Below are 13415 nucleotides of genomic sequence, written 5' to 3'. Positions count from 1 at the left end.
TAGTTTGAGTTTAAAGGGGAAAAAAGAAATACATTTTAGTTTTAAAGGACAGACTATAATAGAGTAGCCTGGTTATAACCAGACCATTCTCAGTTAGGGTTAGGATAAACATATGCCTTCATTTCTGTCTCCCTAGATTTTAACTTCTCCTCTACAGTTACTTTTTATTTTCAAAACTTTTCATTTTTCTCTATTGCAAGTAAATGCTATTCTATTTGAAAATTAATGTTGAGTAAATACAACCAAAACTTTATTATACCAAACTCCATGATCAGGCCATGATCAAATTTTTATAGCAGGATGTGTGAACAATATTGTAACAAATTAACTTCATAATTTATGAAGTTAAGTAGTCAGAAGTGTTCAAGGTGCATTCAATATAAACACTCTCTTTAAGGAGGTTTTTCTCTCTATGTTTTAAGTGTTTTTCTAGCCTCAGTTTTCCCACTTTAAACCCTGCCTGCAAATGGCGCAGAAAAAGATCCCCTTTAGCAATCCCATAAACCCTTAATTCCTTAATTAAACACCAAACAGTGATTAATAATGAATAAAACATGGTGACAGTTGAGTGCACTTCATGTCATGTTTTATTGTTCTTCCTCCAGCTCTTGGATGCTAATCTCTTCATCCTGTGGAGGTGTTTTCTGATCGTACCGTGTCATTACCTCGAGTGTGACGGCCTTAGGCCCAAACCTGCACCCATCCTGAGAGATCACCCGAGGCTGCGCTCTTTAGCATCACCGTTCACACCCACAAACACACCCAGAGCCTTTAACTGTGCCGTTTCACACAGCCTGTCCGCATGCAATGCAGACATGTGCGCACACGTGTGCAGGTGCATGCAAACACACACGCACATGGTAAACAAATGGACATGTATGAGAAGGATGTGCACATGAACATGGGCAGTGTAGGATTGCAGTGTGTGTGTGAGAGCGAGAGACGTCACATCTGTCGCAGTGTCCCATGAGACTTCAGACCATGAGAACCAGCTTCTCCCCAACAAACACACATGCACTCCTCCTCCAAAGAGCAAAAGGTCAGTGTCACTGACTGAATTTTCTGCAGGCAAACATTTTTAGTGACTTCTAAACTGACCCAGGCAAAAGTTGGGGTCAATAAGATTTTTTGTTTGGAAAGAAATTAATACTTTTATTCAGCAAGGACGCATTAAATTGATCAAAAGTGATAGAAAAGCCATTTCATAATGTTATTTCTGATTCAAATAAATGCTATTCTAAACAAATTTTTTTTTAAATAGCATGGTTTCCAGAAATAAATATGAAGCTGCAGCACAGCTGTTTTCAACACTGATAATAACCAGAAATGTTTTTTTGAGAAGCAAATCAGCATTGAATGATTTCTGAAGGATCATGTGACACTGAAGACTGGAGTAATGATGCTGAAAATGCAGATTTGATCACAGGAATAAATTACGTTTTAACTTATTAAAAAAGAAAACGGTTATTTTAAATTGTAATAATTACTGTATTTTTGATAAAATTAATAATGCAGTCCTGATGAGCATAAGAGACTTATTTCAAAAGTTATTATTAGAACAACAAATATAGCCGAAATCTTCAAGTAGAACTCAACTAGTTTAGTCAAATCATGTTTAATGTGGTTTAGCTGAAAAACCTCATGATGATGTTGTTGAGTTTCCTGCTTCTGAACCGTGCGCGCTCATGTTTCCCGTCTTTTAACCTCAGGATTCCTGTGTGTGTGTGTGTGTGTGTGTGTGTGTGTGTGTGTCGAGGGGTTGTAGTGTCAGGTTCAGAGGACTGTCCGCTCGCACGGCCTTTAACCATTAAACACATTAGCATTTAGCGTGGTTAGCATTTCACTACAACAGCTGTCTGCTACGAGTGGTCCTAAAGCAGGCTTGCTGTCTCTCACACACACTATGTAAATACACACATAAACAACTCACACACATGTGTGTGATTAAATTTATCCAGAAGGACAGCAGCACACATTCACTCATCACATACAACACTATTTATATTCACATTTTCCCATAGGAAAGTCAGGTAACAAATATTCATGAATCTGAGCTGTCTATTTTTATTTCTCCAAAGTAGCCTATTTTTCTTAGAGAAATTTTTGATACAAAATGTATATCAGTCAAAAGTTTGGAATAATTCATATTTTCAAAATATTTTTGAAAGAAGTCTCTTCTGCTCATCAAGGCTTATTTAGGCATTTTTTTATTTTATTTTTTATTTCTCTGATCAATTGAAAGTTTGAAAGAACAGCATTTATTCGAAATATAAATCTTATAACAAATGTCTTCACTGTCACTTTTGATCAATTTTGCTGAATAAGCATTAATTTCTTTCAAAAAGAAATATTTTACCAGGGTTATTACTAAAAGTATTAAAAAACATTTATTTTAATTGAAAAAGAGCTGTCTAAAAAATTTTTAAAAAAAGATGAAAAACTGATAAGGAGCATGAGATAAATATGTTTCTATTTTTTAGGCTGTGGTGTGCAAACTTTCCTTTCTTTTTAAAAAAATGTTTGTGGTTGAACACCCTCATTGAGCTTTTTTGCCCGTTAGATGTGCACACGTTGTGTTGAATCTTAATTTTAAGTTATTAGTTGAAAAACAAACTAAACAAAAAAATTGAAATGTTGCCTTGGCAGAAAACTTAAATACTAAAATTATTAACTAGAAATACATAAAAAATAAAACTTACAAAAAAAAAACAACTTTTTTGAACTGTACAGTCTATATAATATTTGAATATTATATACATTTGACCAGACAGATCAACACACATGAAGATACACACACTTGCCTGATGCATCTACTTAGAAAATGATGCATGAACACACAACCCCTGCTGTGCATCTGAGTGAGTGAGAGTAAAATCTTCTTCTCATTGATGGGCTCAAAGTGAAATGTTATATGATCGACACACTCCTGGCAGAGACACACATCCGCTCTGAGCGTGAGAAAGAGAGAGTAAAGCGAGATGGCAGAGGACGGATTGAGAGCGAGGTCAAGGAGACGGAGCGAGTGCTATGAGCAGAATGCTGTGAGATGTTTTGGAGGATGCTGAGCGCTCAGAAAAAAAGGTACAAAAGCTGTCACTGTGGCCGTACCTTTCAAAAGGTACACCTTTGTACCTAAAGACTGCATTTTAGTCCCTCAAAGGAACCAAAAGTGTACATATTAGTTCCAAAAGTGTACATATTAGAACCCTTTTGAAGGGTTCTGTCCCAGTGACAGCTTTTGTACCTTTTTTTCTGAGACCGCAGGAGTTGAGTTTGTCTCAAGGACACTGTCTAAATGGTGAGCAACTTAAAACCTTCAACAAGAGCACAGACAGAGACGGCTCATGCCAAATGCTGTACAACCTCCACAAGACGCTGGCAAGAACACAGAACACGCGCTCGATAAGTCAACCAAAGCCCCGGGAGTGTTTAAGGAGTCTGTTTTTGGAAAGCGAGAGGACCAACCCCAGGGCGAGGTCTGGACACCAGTTGTCGGAGACTTAGAGAAAATGATACAGCCAACAGCTGAGAAACAAAACCCTCACACACACACACACACACACATCAGCAAGAGACAAACATACCAAATGAGAAGAGAAGAGATACACACAAAAATCTAAATAAGTATTACTCTATTTAAATAAAAAATAGATGAGAAGAGATGCAATGAGAATAGAAAAGAAGAGACAAGATGAGAGATGAAAAAAGAAAGACAGAAAAGGCGAGACAATGAGAAGGGAATAAGATGGGATAAAGCGAGATATACAGTATAGAAATGCTGTTCTTTTTATTCATCAAATAATCCCGAGAAAGAAAGAAAAAACAGTATCACGGTTTCCACAAAAATATGAAGCAGCAAAACTGTTTTCAACACTGATAATAATCAGAAATGTTTCTTGAGCAGCAAATCAGCATTAGACTGATTTCTGACACTGAAGATTCAGCTTTGAACACAGGAATAAATCACATTTTACAATACATTCACATTTAAAATGGCTATTTTTAATTGTAATAATATTTTACAATATTACTGTTTTAACTGTATTTTTTAATCATATAAATGCAGTCTTGGTGAGCAAAAGAGACTTCTTTCAAAAACATTTTTAAAATCTTACAATCCCCAAACTTTTGAACGGCTGTGTACACACACACACACACACACACACACACACACACACACACACACACATATATAATAAACATTTAAAACACACTATTCTTTACCAATAAAACATAATAAATAATTCTGTTAACCCTAATTTGGCTATACTTTTTTCTAAACGTTATCAATGCTATTCTGAATGTATATGCAATCCATCTGCAGTATCTTCATTTTTCAGATTGCCAACTTTGCTTCACTCAAAACACAATTCAACAAACTAAATGTTGTGTTTCTTGAAACTCTACATATAAAAGTCCATCCAGAGACAAGACCAGACCAGACCAGACTCGAAAAGATGTGAATCTTTTAACACTGAATTGAGAAACGGATCTGTGAGATGCTGAGATGTTGTTGGTGGCACTGAAATATGAGATCTTTATATATACACACTCTCACAAACAAACACACTCACATGAATTCACAGTCTGAGAAGATTATCAGATGATTTCAGCTTTGATAAACATGAGTGCATGCATTTAAAATAACAACTTTTTGTCTATGTTTTTTCAGGTTTGTCTTTACTTAAATGTGACCTAAATGTGTTCCAAAGCAGTCGAGGTCTTTTTAAAGTGTTAAAAGAAAGTTAAAATGATGATTGAAGTCATTATGCGTCATGATCACAGCAAGAGACTATAAATATATTCAGGAAGTCAGCAGCAGATTTTACAGTCACTCATTTGTGGGTTCAGATCCCGGTTCTGTGTGAATTGGGCCTGTTTCCTGCCATGAAGCGTGAAGTGTCTTTCACACCGTGTGTGTGTGTGTGTGTGTGTGTGTGTGTGTGTGTGTGTGTGTGTGTGTGTGTGTGTGTGTGTGTGTGTGTGTGTGTGTGTGTGTGTGTGTGTGTGTGTGTGTGTGTGTGTGTGTGTGTGTGTGTGTGTGTGTGTGTGTGTGTGTGTGTGTGTGTGTGTGTGTGTGTGTGTGTGTGTGTGTGTGTGTGTGTGGCTGCAGCCAGATCTCTCTTAAATCCTGATATACTGTTCATATATGTGTTTAGTTATGTGTAACGCCAAGGTTGTGGGTTTAATTCCCAGGCAAAGCAAGAACTGATAAGAATGTAAATGTGTACCCTGAAATGCAATGCAAGTCGCAGCATCTGCCAAATGCATAAATAAATGTAAATGTTTACACACACACACATGCATGCTGTAGGGTAAAGAGTACAGGCATGCTCAGCTCAGATTTGAGATTTCTCCAATGGGGGTTGTGTCTCTCATCAGCTTTAGAAATGCAAATAAAGCTTTATCTTTATTCAAGCTCTCGGAGGGGGAGGGATGGCACAGATGCATCAGGACGGCATGCGAAGACTCGTTCACAGTGTGTAGTGTGAAATTCGTCAGGTGATTACAGTACTTCACTCGTTCAGGATCTAGTAGGTGACAGACGGTGTTTAAACGCAGTCACACTCACTGTCCGCTGCTCTTTGATCATGACTGGACCCTGTGCTGGTTAACCTGACCACAGTTTTTCTGGCCCATGTTGTTTTGTTCAAATAATTTGATCTCCGTATATAACAATTCCCTTTAAGCTGCACTGCAATACATCAGTTACATAAAACATTTTAAGTTAAGTAATTCAAAGTTTTAGTTAGCAGAACTGGCAGATTTTTTAGTTTGTACTCATACATTTTAATTACTCTTAACTTGAAATATTTGTGTAAGCTTATTCATACATTTAATTTAAAATTATGTAATCTCAACTTAAATTTTTTTAGTAGTGGAAACTTGGCCGGCTTTAATACCTTATTCAGTAAATGCTTACTTGCTAATTGGTAACAATGCCTTGATAGCCATAGCATAGCAATTACTGAATGAGTATGACAGTCTACATTTAACATATATATATGTTCTCAAACTAAGCTCATGCTCCACTTGTCACCCCCAAAAAACGGCAAATAACAGAAACTCTTCTAGCATAGCAAAACATCAAATCTCCAATTTAACATTCAATCTTGCACAAAAAACCATTCTATAACAATATTAGCATTTACTCCCTTTCGAGTGTCATGGCAAAGCATGCTGGGAAATAGAAATCCCGGGAGTTTTAGTTATATTTAAGTTTGTCTAAATTAAAAGAATCAAGTTCATAAAACTCAAAACTATTAAACAATTCAGATTACTCATATTGTGTCAGTTGTGAACTCAAAAGAAAAAGAAAGTTATAAATACTCATAAAAGTTAATTTGACTGAACTAATGTGTTTAATTTAAGTTTACCCTACTCAAACCAATTAATTATTTTAAGCATTAGGGTTTACAGTAAACGTTTTTTTCGCTTAAAACAAGAAAAAGATAAACAAACAAAAAACTTTAAAGTAAATTGATTTAGTTTTAAGGTTGTTTACATGTTTTTACTGGTAAACAAGACAAAAATGTTGTCTTGTTTTAAAAACAGCACAATTTTCAGCATCACCCATGCAAACCTCAAACCCTCTGTCCCTGTGAAATGAGTGTGTTCAAATGGGAAGGAAGGGAGTTTTAGGAACAGAGGAAAAAGGAAGTACCGCTGTTCTCAAATCAAAGTAGGCTAAGTGCATTTAGGTGACTTTTTGAACCTTAAACTTTCCTCGAACACTTTGAGATTTGCATTTAGGAATCAAAATGAAACTTCAGTGGCACGAAGAGAGGTTATTTGTCTCCTAAGCTCGTCAACAGTCATCTAACATTCGTCAGTTACAGTTTTGGCACACTTTCGCCCTCTCATTCAACTTTTTTTTTTAATGCCCTGCGGTTGCAGATTCCACAATACAACGGTTCCCACGGGCCGACACACACAGACATGCACACATATCGTGGGTGCTGTCAAACATGACGTGTCATTACTATGATTCCTCAGGCAATGAAACTACACATGCAGTTTCATGCCAAAAAAAAAAAAAAAAGGGGGGAAAAAGGCAAACAAACTTGTACATGAACAAAAACAATAGGATATAAATCGCATTAGTGCATTTATATGGATTGTAAATAGAAACATTAAAAGAGAAACGATAGCACTCAACGCTTATAAGATCGTAAGTACAGTGTAGGTCAACTATAGGTCATACAAAGGGGAATTCTTCTGACATATTGATCTTTACTTCTTATTGATCATTTTAGAGATGACTATTGAAGTGCCAAAGAGTGAGAGACAAAGAGATTATGACTAAGCAACAGTGCTCACATTTACAAAAAAGTACCATAGTAAGGTGGTACCATGCAAAGTGACTGTATCTGAGAAATGGAAAAACAATGATATTAGTATACAGTATGTGTGTATGATATATATGTGTGTGTGTTTGTGTGTGTGTGTGTGTGTGTGAACATGCAATCAAGCCTACTTGTTTGAAGTAGGTCTACGGTCTTACTAAATTATTAAAGGCCCACTGAAGTGCCTTAAAACGCGCAGCATTATTCAGTGTGTTGACGTAATTTTCACTGAAACAGGAAGTCAGGGCGGGACATATCGAACAGCCCCTCCCCTTTTTAAAAATAGCCAATAGCGTTTAGTTTATATCACAGCTCGGAAAGAGCTGTTGAGCTCGGTAAAGCTGCAGTTTCCTCATAATCTCTAACCGTTTCTCCTCCTAATCTCCCCCATATCGCTTCAAAATAGAAAATTCAAATGGGTCCGATATGTTTTGTGGTCTGCGTCGACTCGATCACTGGAGCTGCGGCCGTTCGCGTGTCACTAACGTGAAACCAGACTTCATTCGCCCCAATGGAAAGCATATTTACACTGTCTGAATTGTTCCCTATCCCCTATATAGTGCATTATTCACCATGTAGAAAACAGTAAATGTATGAACAAGTGACCGATTTAAGCCGCAGCTTCAGGTTGATTTATAATGAAGGGGGCGGAGCTTCAGATTCTAGAGAGCATTTGATTGGACAGAAAATCTGGTGAGATGCTAAACTGAGAAACTTGAGTTTTTGAATGCTTTTATCGACTAAATGCGAATTTTGTCATTGTTTTGGTGCACACTAGCATATAGATAACAGTAGTGTAACAGGCTAACATATTTATACTAAAAGCCAAAAAAAACTTCAATTTTGATTTCTCTTTAAAATGTGCACATACATTTAGATTAGATACTCCAAAGTACTTTTAATGAGTTCAAAAACATACAAAAGAAAATATGTTATTAAACATTCAAAACAAAAATGGTATATCCAAAAAGCTAGTGTTACCATGGTACCATGTAAGGAAAACATAGTATTACTATTGCACATGCACACATCCATGGCATTACAATGGTACCATGTCCGAAAAACTCTTAGCTGGTGATGCAAAAACATTTCCCTCCTTTAGAAACGGGCGACAAAGGACACACACACTTTCAGCATTGGGTCTTGATTTGTTAATGAGGCCTCCCCCCTTTTCTTTGGGTCTGAACTGGCGCCAACAGAAAGCAGTGATCCGCCCTAGTCCCTCCTCAATCCTCTAGATGGGACAGGAATAAACCTGCATATCCCACATTTATCCTGGGAAGAAAGTGTGAGAAAGTTTTTTTTTTTTCTTCCCTTGCGGTGAAACTAAACTGTGCAGGGAGTGTTCACTCTCTTTTTTTTTTTCAAATGCACATTAATTTGAAGGAAATCTCTCTCTCTCTCTCTCTCTCTCTCTCTCTCTCTCTCTCTCTCTCTCTCTCTCTCTCTCTCTCTCTCTCTCTCTCTCTCTCTCTCTCTCTCGCTCTCTCTCTCTCTCTCTCTCTCTCTCTCCTCTCTCTCTCTCTCTCTCTCTCTCTCAGTACCTGCGCGGATGGATAACAGGGGCGGGCGCTTTCCGTCTCGAGCGTGAGAAGTCGTTCAGCTCAGAAGAGCTCGCGACGTCCAGAGTCCCACGCGACAGTGACATCAGCGCACGCGCACGCTCACGCGCGCTCCGAGCTGAGAATCAAGCAGAGTTCCCACGAGCAGCAGCGACAAGAGACGCTCTCGAGAGACACTGGGATTTATTTATTAATTAACACGGATATTTATTCAAACTCTTTTGCACTTTTGGGGAGATTTAAAGAAGACTTCAGGGGATCTATGAGAACCTCAGAAAGGATTTTAAAGAAGTTGTAACGCCGAGGCGGAGTTATGAACCGTTTCTTGGTGAAATTAACGCTACTGACGGCAGCATCGCTCGCGACGGTGGCACAAGGTATCAAAGATCAATGCAACTCTAATAACTTTTGTTAAATGATATGCATTTAGTCATATGACTCTGTTTTGATTCATTTGATATTTCCAAACTGTTCTTGTTTTGTTTTGCTCGGAGATATTTCTGCAGAACTTGAGCTTTGACGGTCACTTGTTGCACAGAATAGTCTGATATTGGGATAAACACTTTAAAGTTATTGTCTTTCACAACTCTTTATTTCATTTCCATTATTTTTTATGTCAAGTAGCCTAGGCCTACTTTATTGGCTTTTTTTTTTCTTTTTTTTTTGCATGAAACTATAGTACCAAAGCATCAATGAAAAAGTCACAAACTACAAATATCATCAAGGTATCAATTGTAAAAACCAACACAGAAAACAATAACATAGACTTTCAGTAAGTTATTAATATATTACAACTCGCTCGCCCTTTCTTTCTAGTAGGCCTATAATAAATTGATATTCATTATTGATTCTGTTGAATTCAAAGTGTAATTCAGAAGAAGATTAATTTAGTCTATTTGGGGTAAATTGGACCACTTTTTGACAGCCGCCTCAAGAAGTGTTTCCATTGTGTCTAAAATCTCTCTTTTTAACTTGTTCATTCACTAATGTAACTTTGGCGAATAGTTGCTGTTCTTGTTATTAATGTAAAGATCACAGATGCATATCTTCACGTTAAGGATGAGTAACTTCAGAACTTTATGACAGTGTAAGTGCTTGATTTCTGAAGTTATTGTGGTGGTTTTTTAGTGTTCAGGATTTTTTTTGTCTGGTGTCCCTGATGTTGATTGAGTTGCATTGTGTGTGGAGTCTGGAGGAAAGCGATCTGTGAGTGAATGAATGAAGGGAGGGTGAGGAGGAGGGGGTTGTGCTGTTGTTCTCGTGCGCTGGTAAACAATGGCTCGAGACAGTGTTTTATAGGCTCGTGCTGGACTCTGATTCCTTTTGTCCGCGCGGCGTGGGCTCTGCAGCTGTCGCGCGCGCCCCTAGCCCCATTCTCTCTCTCTCTCTCTCTCTCTCTCTCTCTCTCTCTCTCTCTCTCTCTCTCTCTCTCTCTCTCTCTCTCTCTCTCTCTCCTCTCTCCTCCTCCTCCTCCTCCTCCTCCTCCTCCTCCTCCTCCTCCTCCTCACACGCGCGCGACGCTCCACCAGGCCACGCTCCCGTAGAGGAACCGAGAGAAGACAGACAGGGAAATGACACAACTAGGCAGAAGGGATAGGAAACGAAACAGACGCCTATTAATGTTAAATTCTTCACATTTCAAGCCTGAGGTAAACCAGTGAAGAAAGAGAAATTATGCTAACAAGAAGTTCTGTGGGGGCACCACGGTACAATAATTGTATTTGTTTGACCAATATTGTACCAATATGGCAATTCCATGGTACTTTTGGTGTAGCCAATATGTATACATTCATGTAGGCTACCATGTTATTAACATGATACTTCAAAGATGACCCATGGGCATTGAAAATGTAAGGAACTTCTGGAAAAGTAGCTTATAATTGATTATTTTTTATTACTTAAAGGGAAAGTTCACCCAAAAATGAAAATTCGGTCATCATCTACTCTCCCTCAAGTTGTTCTAAACCTGTATAATTTTCTTTCTTCTTCTGAACACAAAAGAAGATATTTTCAAGAATGTCGGTAACCAACCAGTTGATGGACCCCATTGAATGCCATAGTATTTTACTTTCTCCACATTATGGAAGTCAACGGGGTCCATAAACTGTTGGTTGCCGACATTCTTGAAAATATCTTCTTTTGTGTTCAACTGAAGAAACTCATACAGGTTTGGAGCAACTTCAACTTACTTTGTGAGTAAATAATGACAGAATTTTCATTTTTGGGTGAACTATCCCTTTAACTTCCATTTCGTTTTATTATTTAATGTGATTAAATACTATTATTGAATAACTCCTGGGAAAAGCATAGAAAAAATGCTTAACTTAAAAATATTTATTTGGCAATCTCGATAAAATGACTTTCCCATAACTAGGAATGACCACTTATTCAGCCAAAAATTAGCTTAGTAAGTTTGAAAGTATTTGAAATCCATTTGTGCGGCCTAGTCTGTGCATAGAAGTTTAAAGTTGTGCAACATCTGAATCAGAAACAAAAGATAAAGAAAAAAAGGAGAATTAGTACCAGTGGTGTAATCTATAATAAGGACCAATCTGAGGGTTTTGACTAAGAGCTTTGTCTCTAGACAGTCGTTACCAATTAAAGACGGCCTGCAGGCAGCTGGTTTCATTCAACAAGTGCACAACTGCGCTTTATGGTGACTGGCTTCGATTCGCTGTTAATCCCTAAAGTGTGACGTTGCACGCTCCTGCTAAAAAAAATACACTTCCCTCCATCATTGGACACATTTGACTTATTAAACCATATTGAATGCTCACTCAAAGTCAAATGTGCACATCCCAACACTGTCAGCTAAACTTAAACCAGTGTGAAGCTGATATATTAATACTGAAACAGGAAGGACTGTATTCTGAGTTTAAACCCTTGTTAAAGGCTGACTGCCACATGGAGAGGGAATTGTAGAGAATGTGGAGCTATTTCCAGGCTCAGTGTTAGATAACTGGATTTTTCAGGATCTCTTTAGATGAATAGTCAAGAACCATTCATCAAGAACCCCCCTCCCTTCCAGTCCCCCATCAAAGTCAGTTATTCACAATTCAACAAAAGGCCAGTGGCTCTCCATCGGGGCCACAAAACAAAGGGCTCCGGGGCCTTTATTGATGTCTGTAGGTGGCAAGGTTCTTTTGTAAGGAGTTAGCATGTGTGTTTGCATTGACAGGTGTGCTATGGGTTGTACAGGTGGGTGGGTGGGTGCAGGTATGACCTGGTTACTGGTGATTTGTGTGGTTTACTTGACTGCTGGGATGCACTAACAGCTCTTTGTGTTTGTTTAGGGCAAAGATGCTCAGAATACTGTCAGAATGGAGGAATATGCGAGCTCAAGCCGAGCGGAGAAGCATCATGCAGGTACGTTACAAAAGCATTAAAGCTGTACTCTTAACTGTTCAAGGTTCTTTGGAGAACCCAAAATGGTTCTTCTATGGGAAAACCCCCTTTTGGAGAGTTTAGGAAGTTTTTATTCTCTAGTTCTGTGGAAAACCATTTATTCTTTGGTGCTAGACTCCAAAATGCGGATCTGAAAAACTTTTTGAATCTCCAAAGAACCATACAGCAACTATACATGCACCAGTTCCTTGTTGAACATTGAAGAACCTTTATTTGAAAGAGTGTAACGCACATAATATTGAGTTTTAAATAAAGTGTGTTTTACAGGAAAATTCTCTATTTCTATTATTTATCTATTTTTTTTCAGTTTGCCTAGTAAAATGATAGTAAAAGACCATGTGTTTAAAGAAAAGTGTGTGTATACCTGTGTATTTGTTTGTAAGCTGTGATCAACCATGTTGGGATTCCATCTGTAGGACCAAACCCTTCTTAGCAACCAGACAAAGCTCTCAGCATCTTTCGAGTGTGTGAGTGTGTGCGCATGTGCGAACATGCACGCGGCCATAGTCATTTGGTTTCAAACTTAGATAAAAGACCCCCCTACCAACCCCCCAGTAGTCCGTTGGTGCCCTGCTGCAGTGGGACGCTGCTTCTGTCAATGTCTATTCATGCCATTCAACCCAACAGCTGGCCCTCACCTCCTATTGTCTCACACACACACTTAGCAAGCATGGAATAAAACTTGCATCTGTTCTTATAGGATGCATACACTAGGATTTCCTATGATTTTTCCCATCAAAATCAGATTTTGTTGTTTATTTCAGTCTTTTTTGCTTTTATCTGTTTTCTTACACTCTCGGGAGGCTCTGTGTGTGAATGGTGTCTTTTTTTGGAGGGCAGATGGCGGAGGGGGTAATAAGATTGCAGGAGCTCATGAGAATGGCCTCAGTGTGTGTGTGTGTGTGTGTGTGTGTGTGTGTGTGTGTGTGTGTGAGACGCTTTAAAGTGGGGAAATTCAAATGCAAACAAGTGTGTGAGACTGTTAGTCGCATTTCTCTTTCTCCATTTAATCTTGCGAAAATGTAATCTAGGAAAAGATTGCCATATCCTTTGTCACTTTTACACTTTCAAGTTCAAAATAAAATTGAATTTTGATTGCGAG

General features: G+C 38.2%; 2 protein-coding genes across 2 annotated transcripts in view; both read left to right on the top strand.

Moving 5' to 3' along the window:
* The window catches only part of LOC307144944 (cholesterol 24-hydroxylase-like), an 82996-nt gene that overhangs the window by 8638 nt on the left and 60943 nt on the right, over window positions 1-13415 (top strand). The gene's annotated exons all lie outside the window — the stretch shown is intronic.
* The window catches only part of notch1a (notch receptor 1a), a 35416-nt gene continuing 30952 nt past the window's right edge, over window positions 8952-13415 (top strand). Inside the window, exons 1-2 of the mRNA XM_079847690.1 lie at window positions 8952-9285; window positions 12202-12274. Coding sequence (XP_079703816.1) covers window positions 9222-9285; window positions 12202-12274 — 137 coding nt within the window. The 5' untranslated portion in view covers window positions 8952-9221. The remainder of the gene's footprint in view (window positions 9286-12201; window positions 12275-13415) is intronic.

The sequence above is a fragment of the Squalius cephalus genome (genome assembly GCF_949319135.1).
Source record: "Squalius cephalus genome assembly, chromosome: 17".
Lineage (NCBI taxonomy): Eukaryota > Metazoa > Chordata > Actinopteri > Cypriniformes > Leuciscidae > Squalius > Squalius cephalus.
Note: the sequence above shows the minus strand (reverse complement) of the source record. Positions and strands in the feature narration are given on the sequence as shown.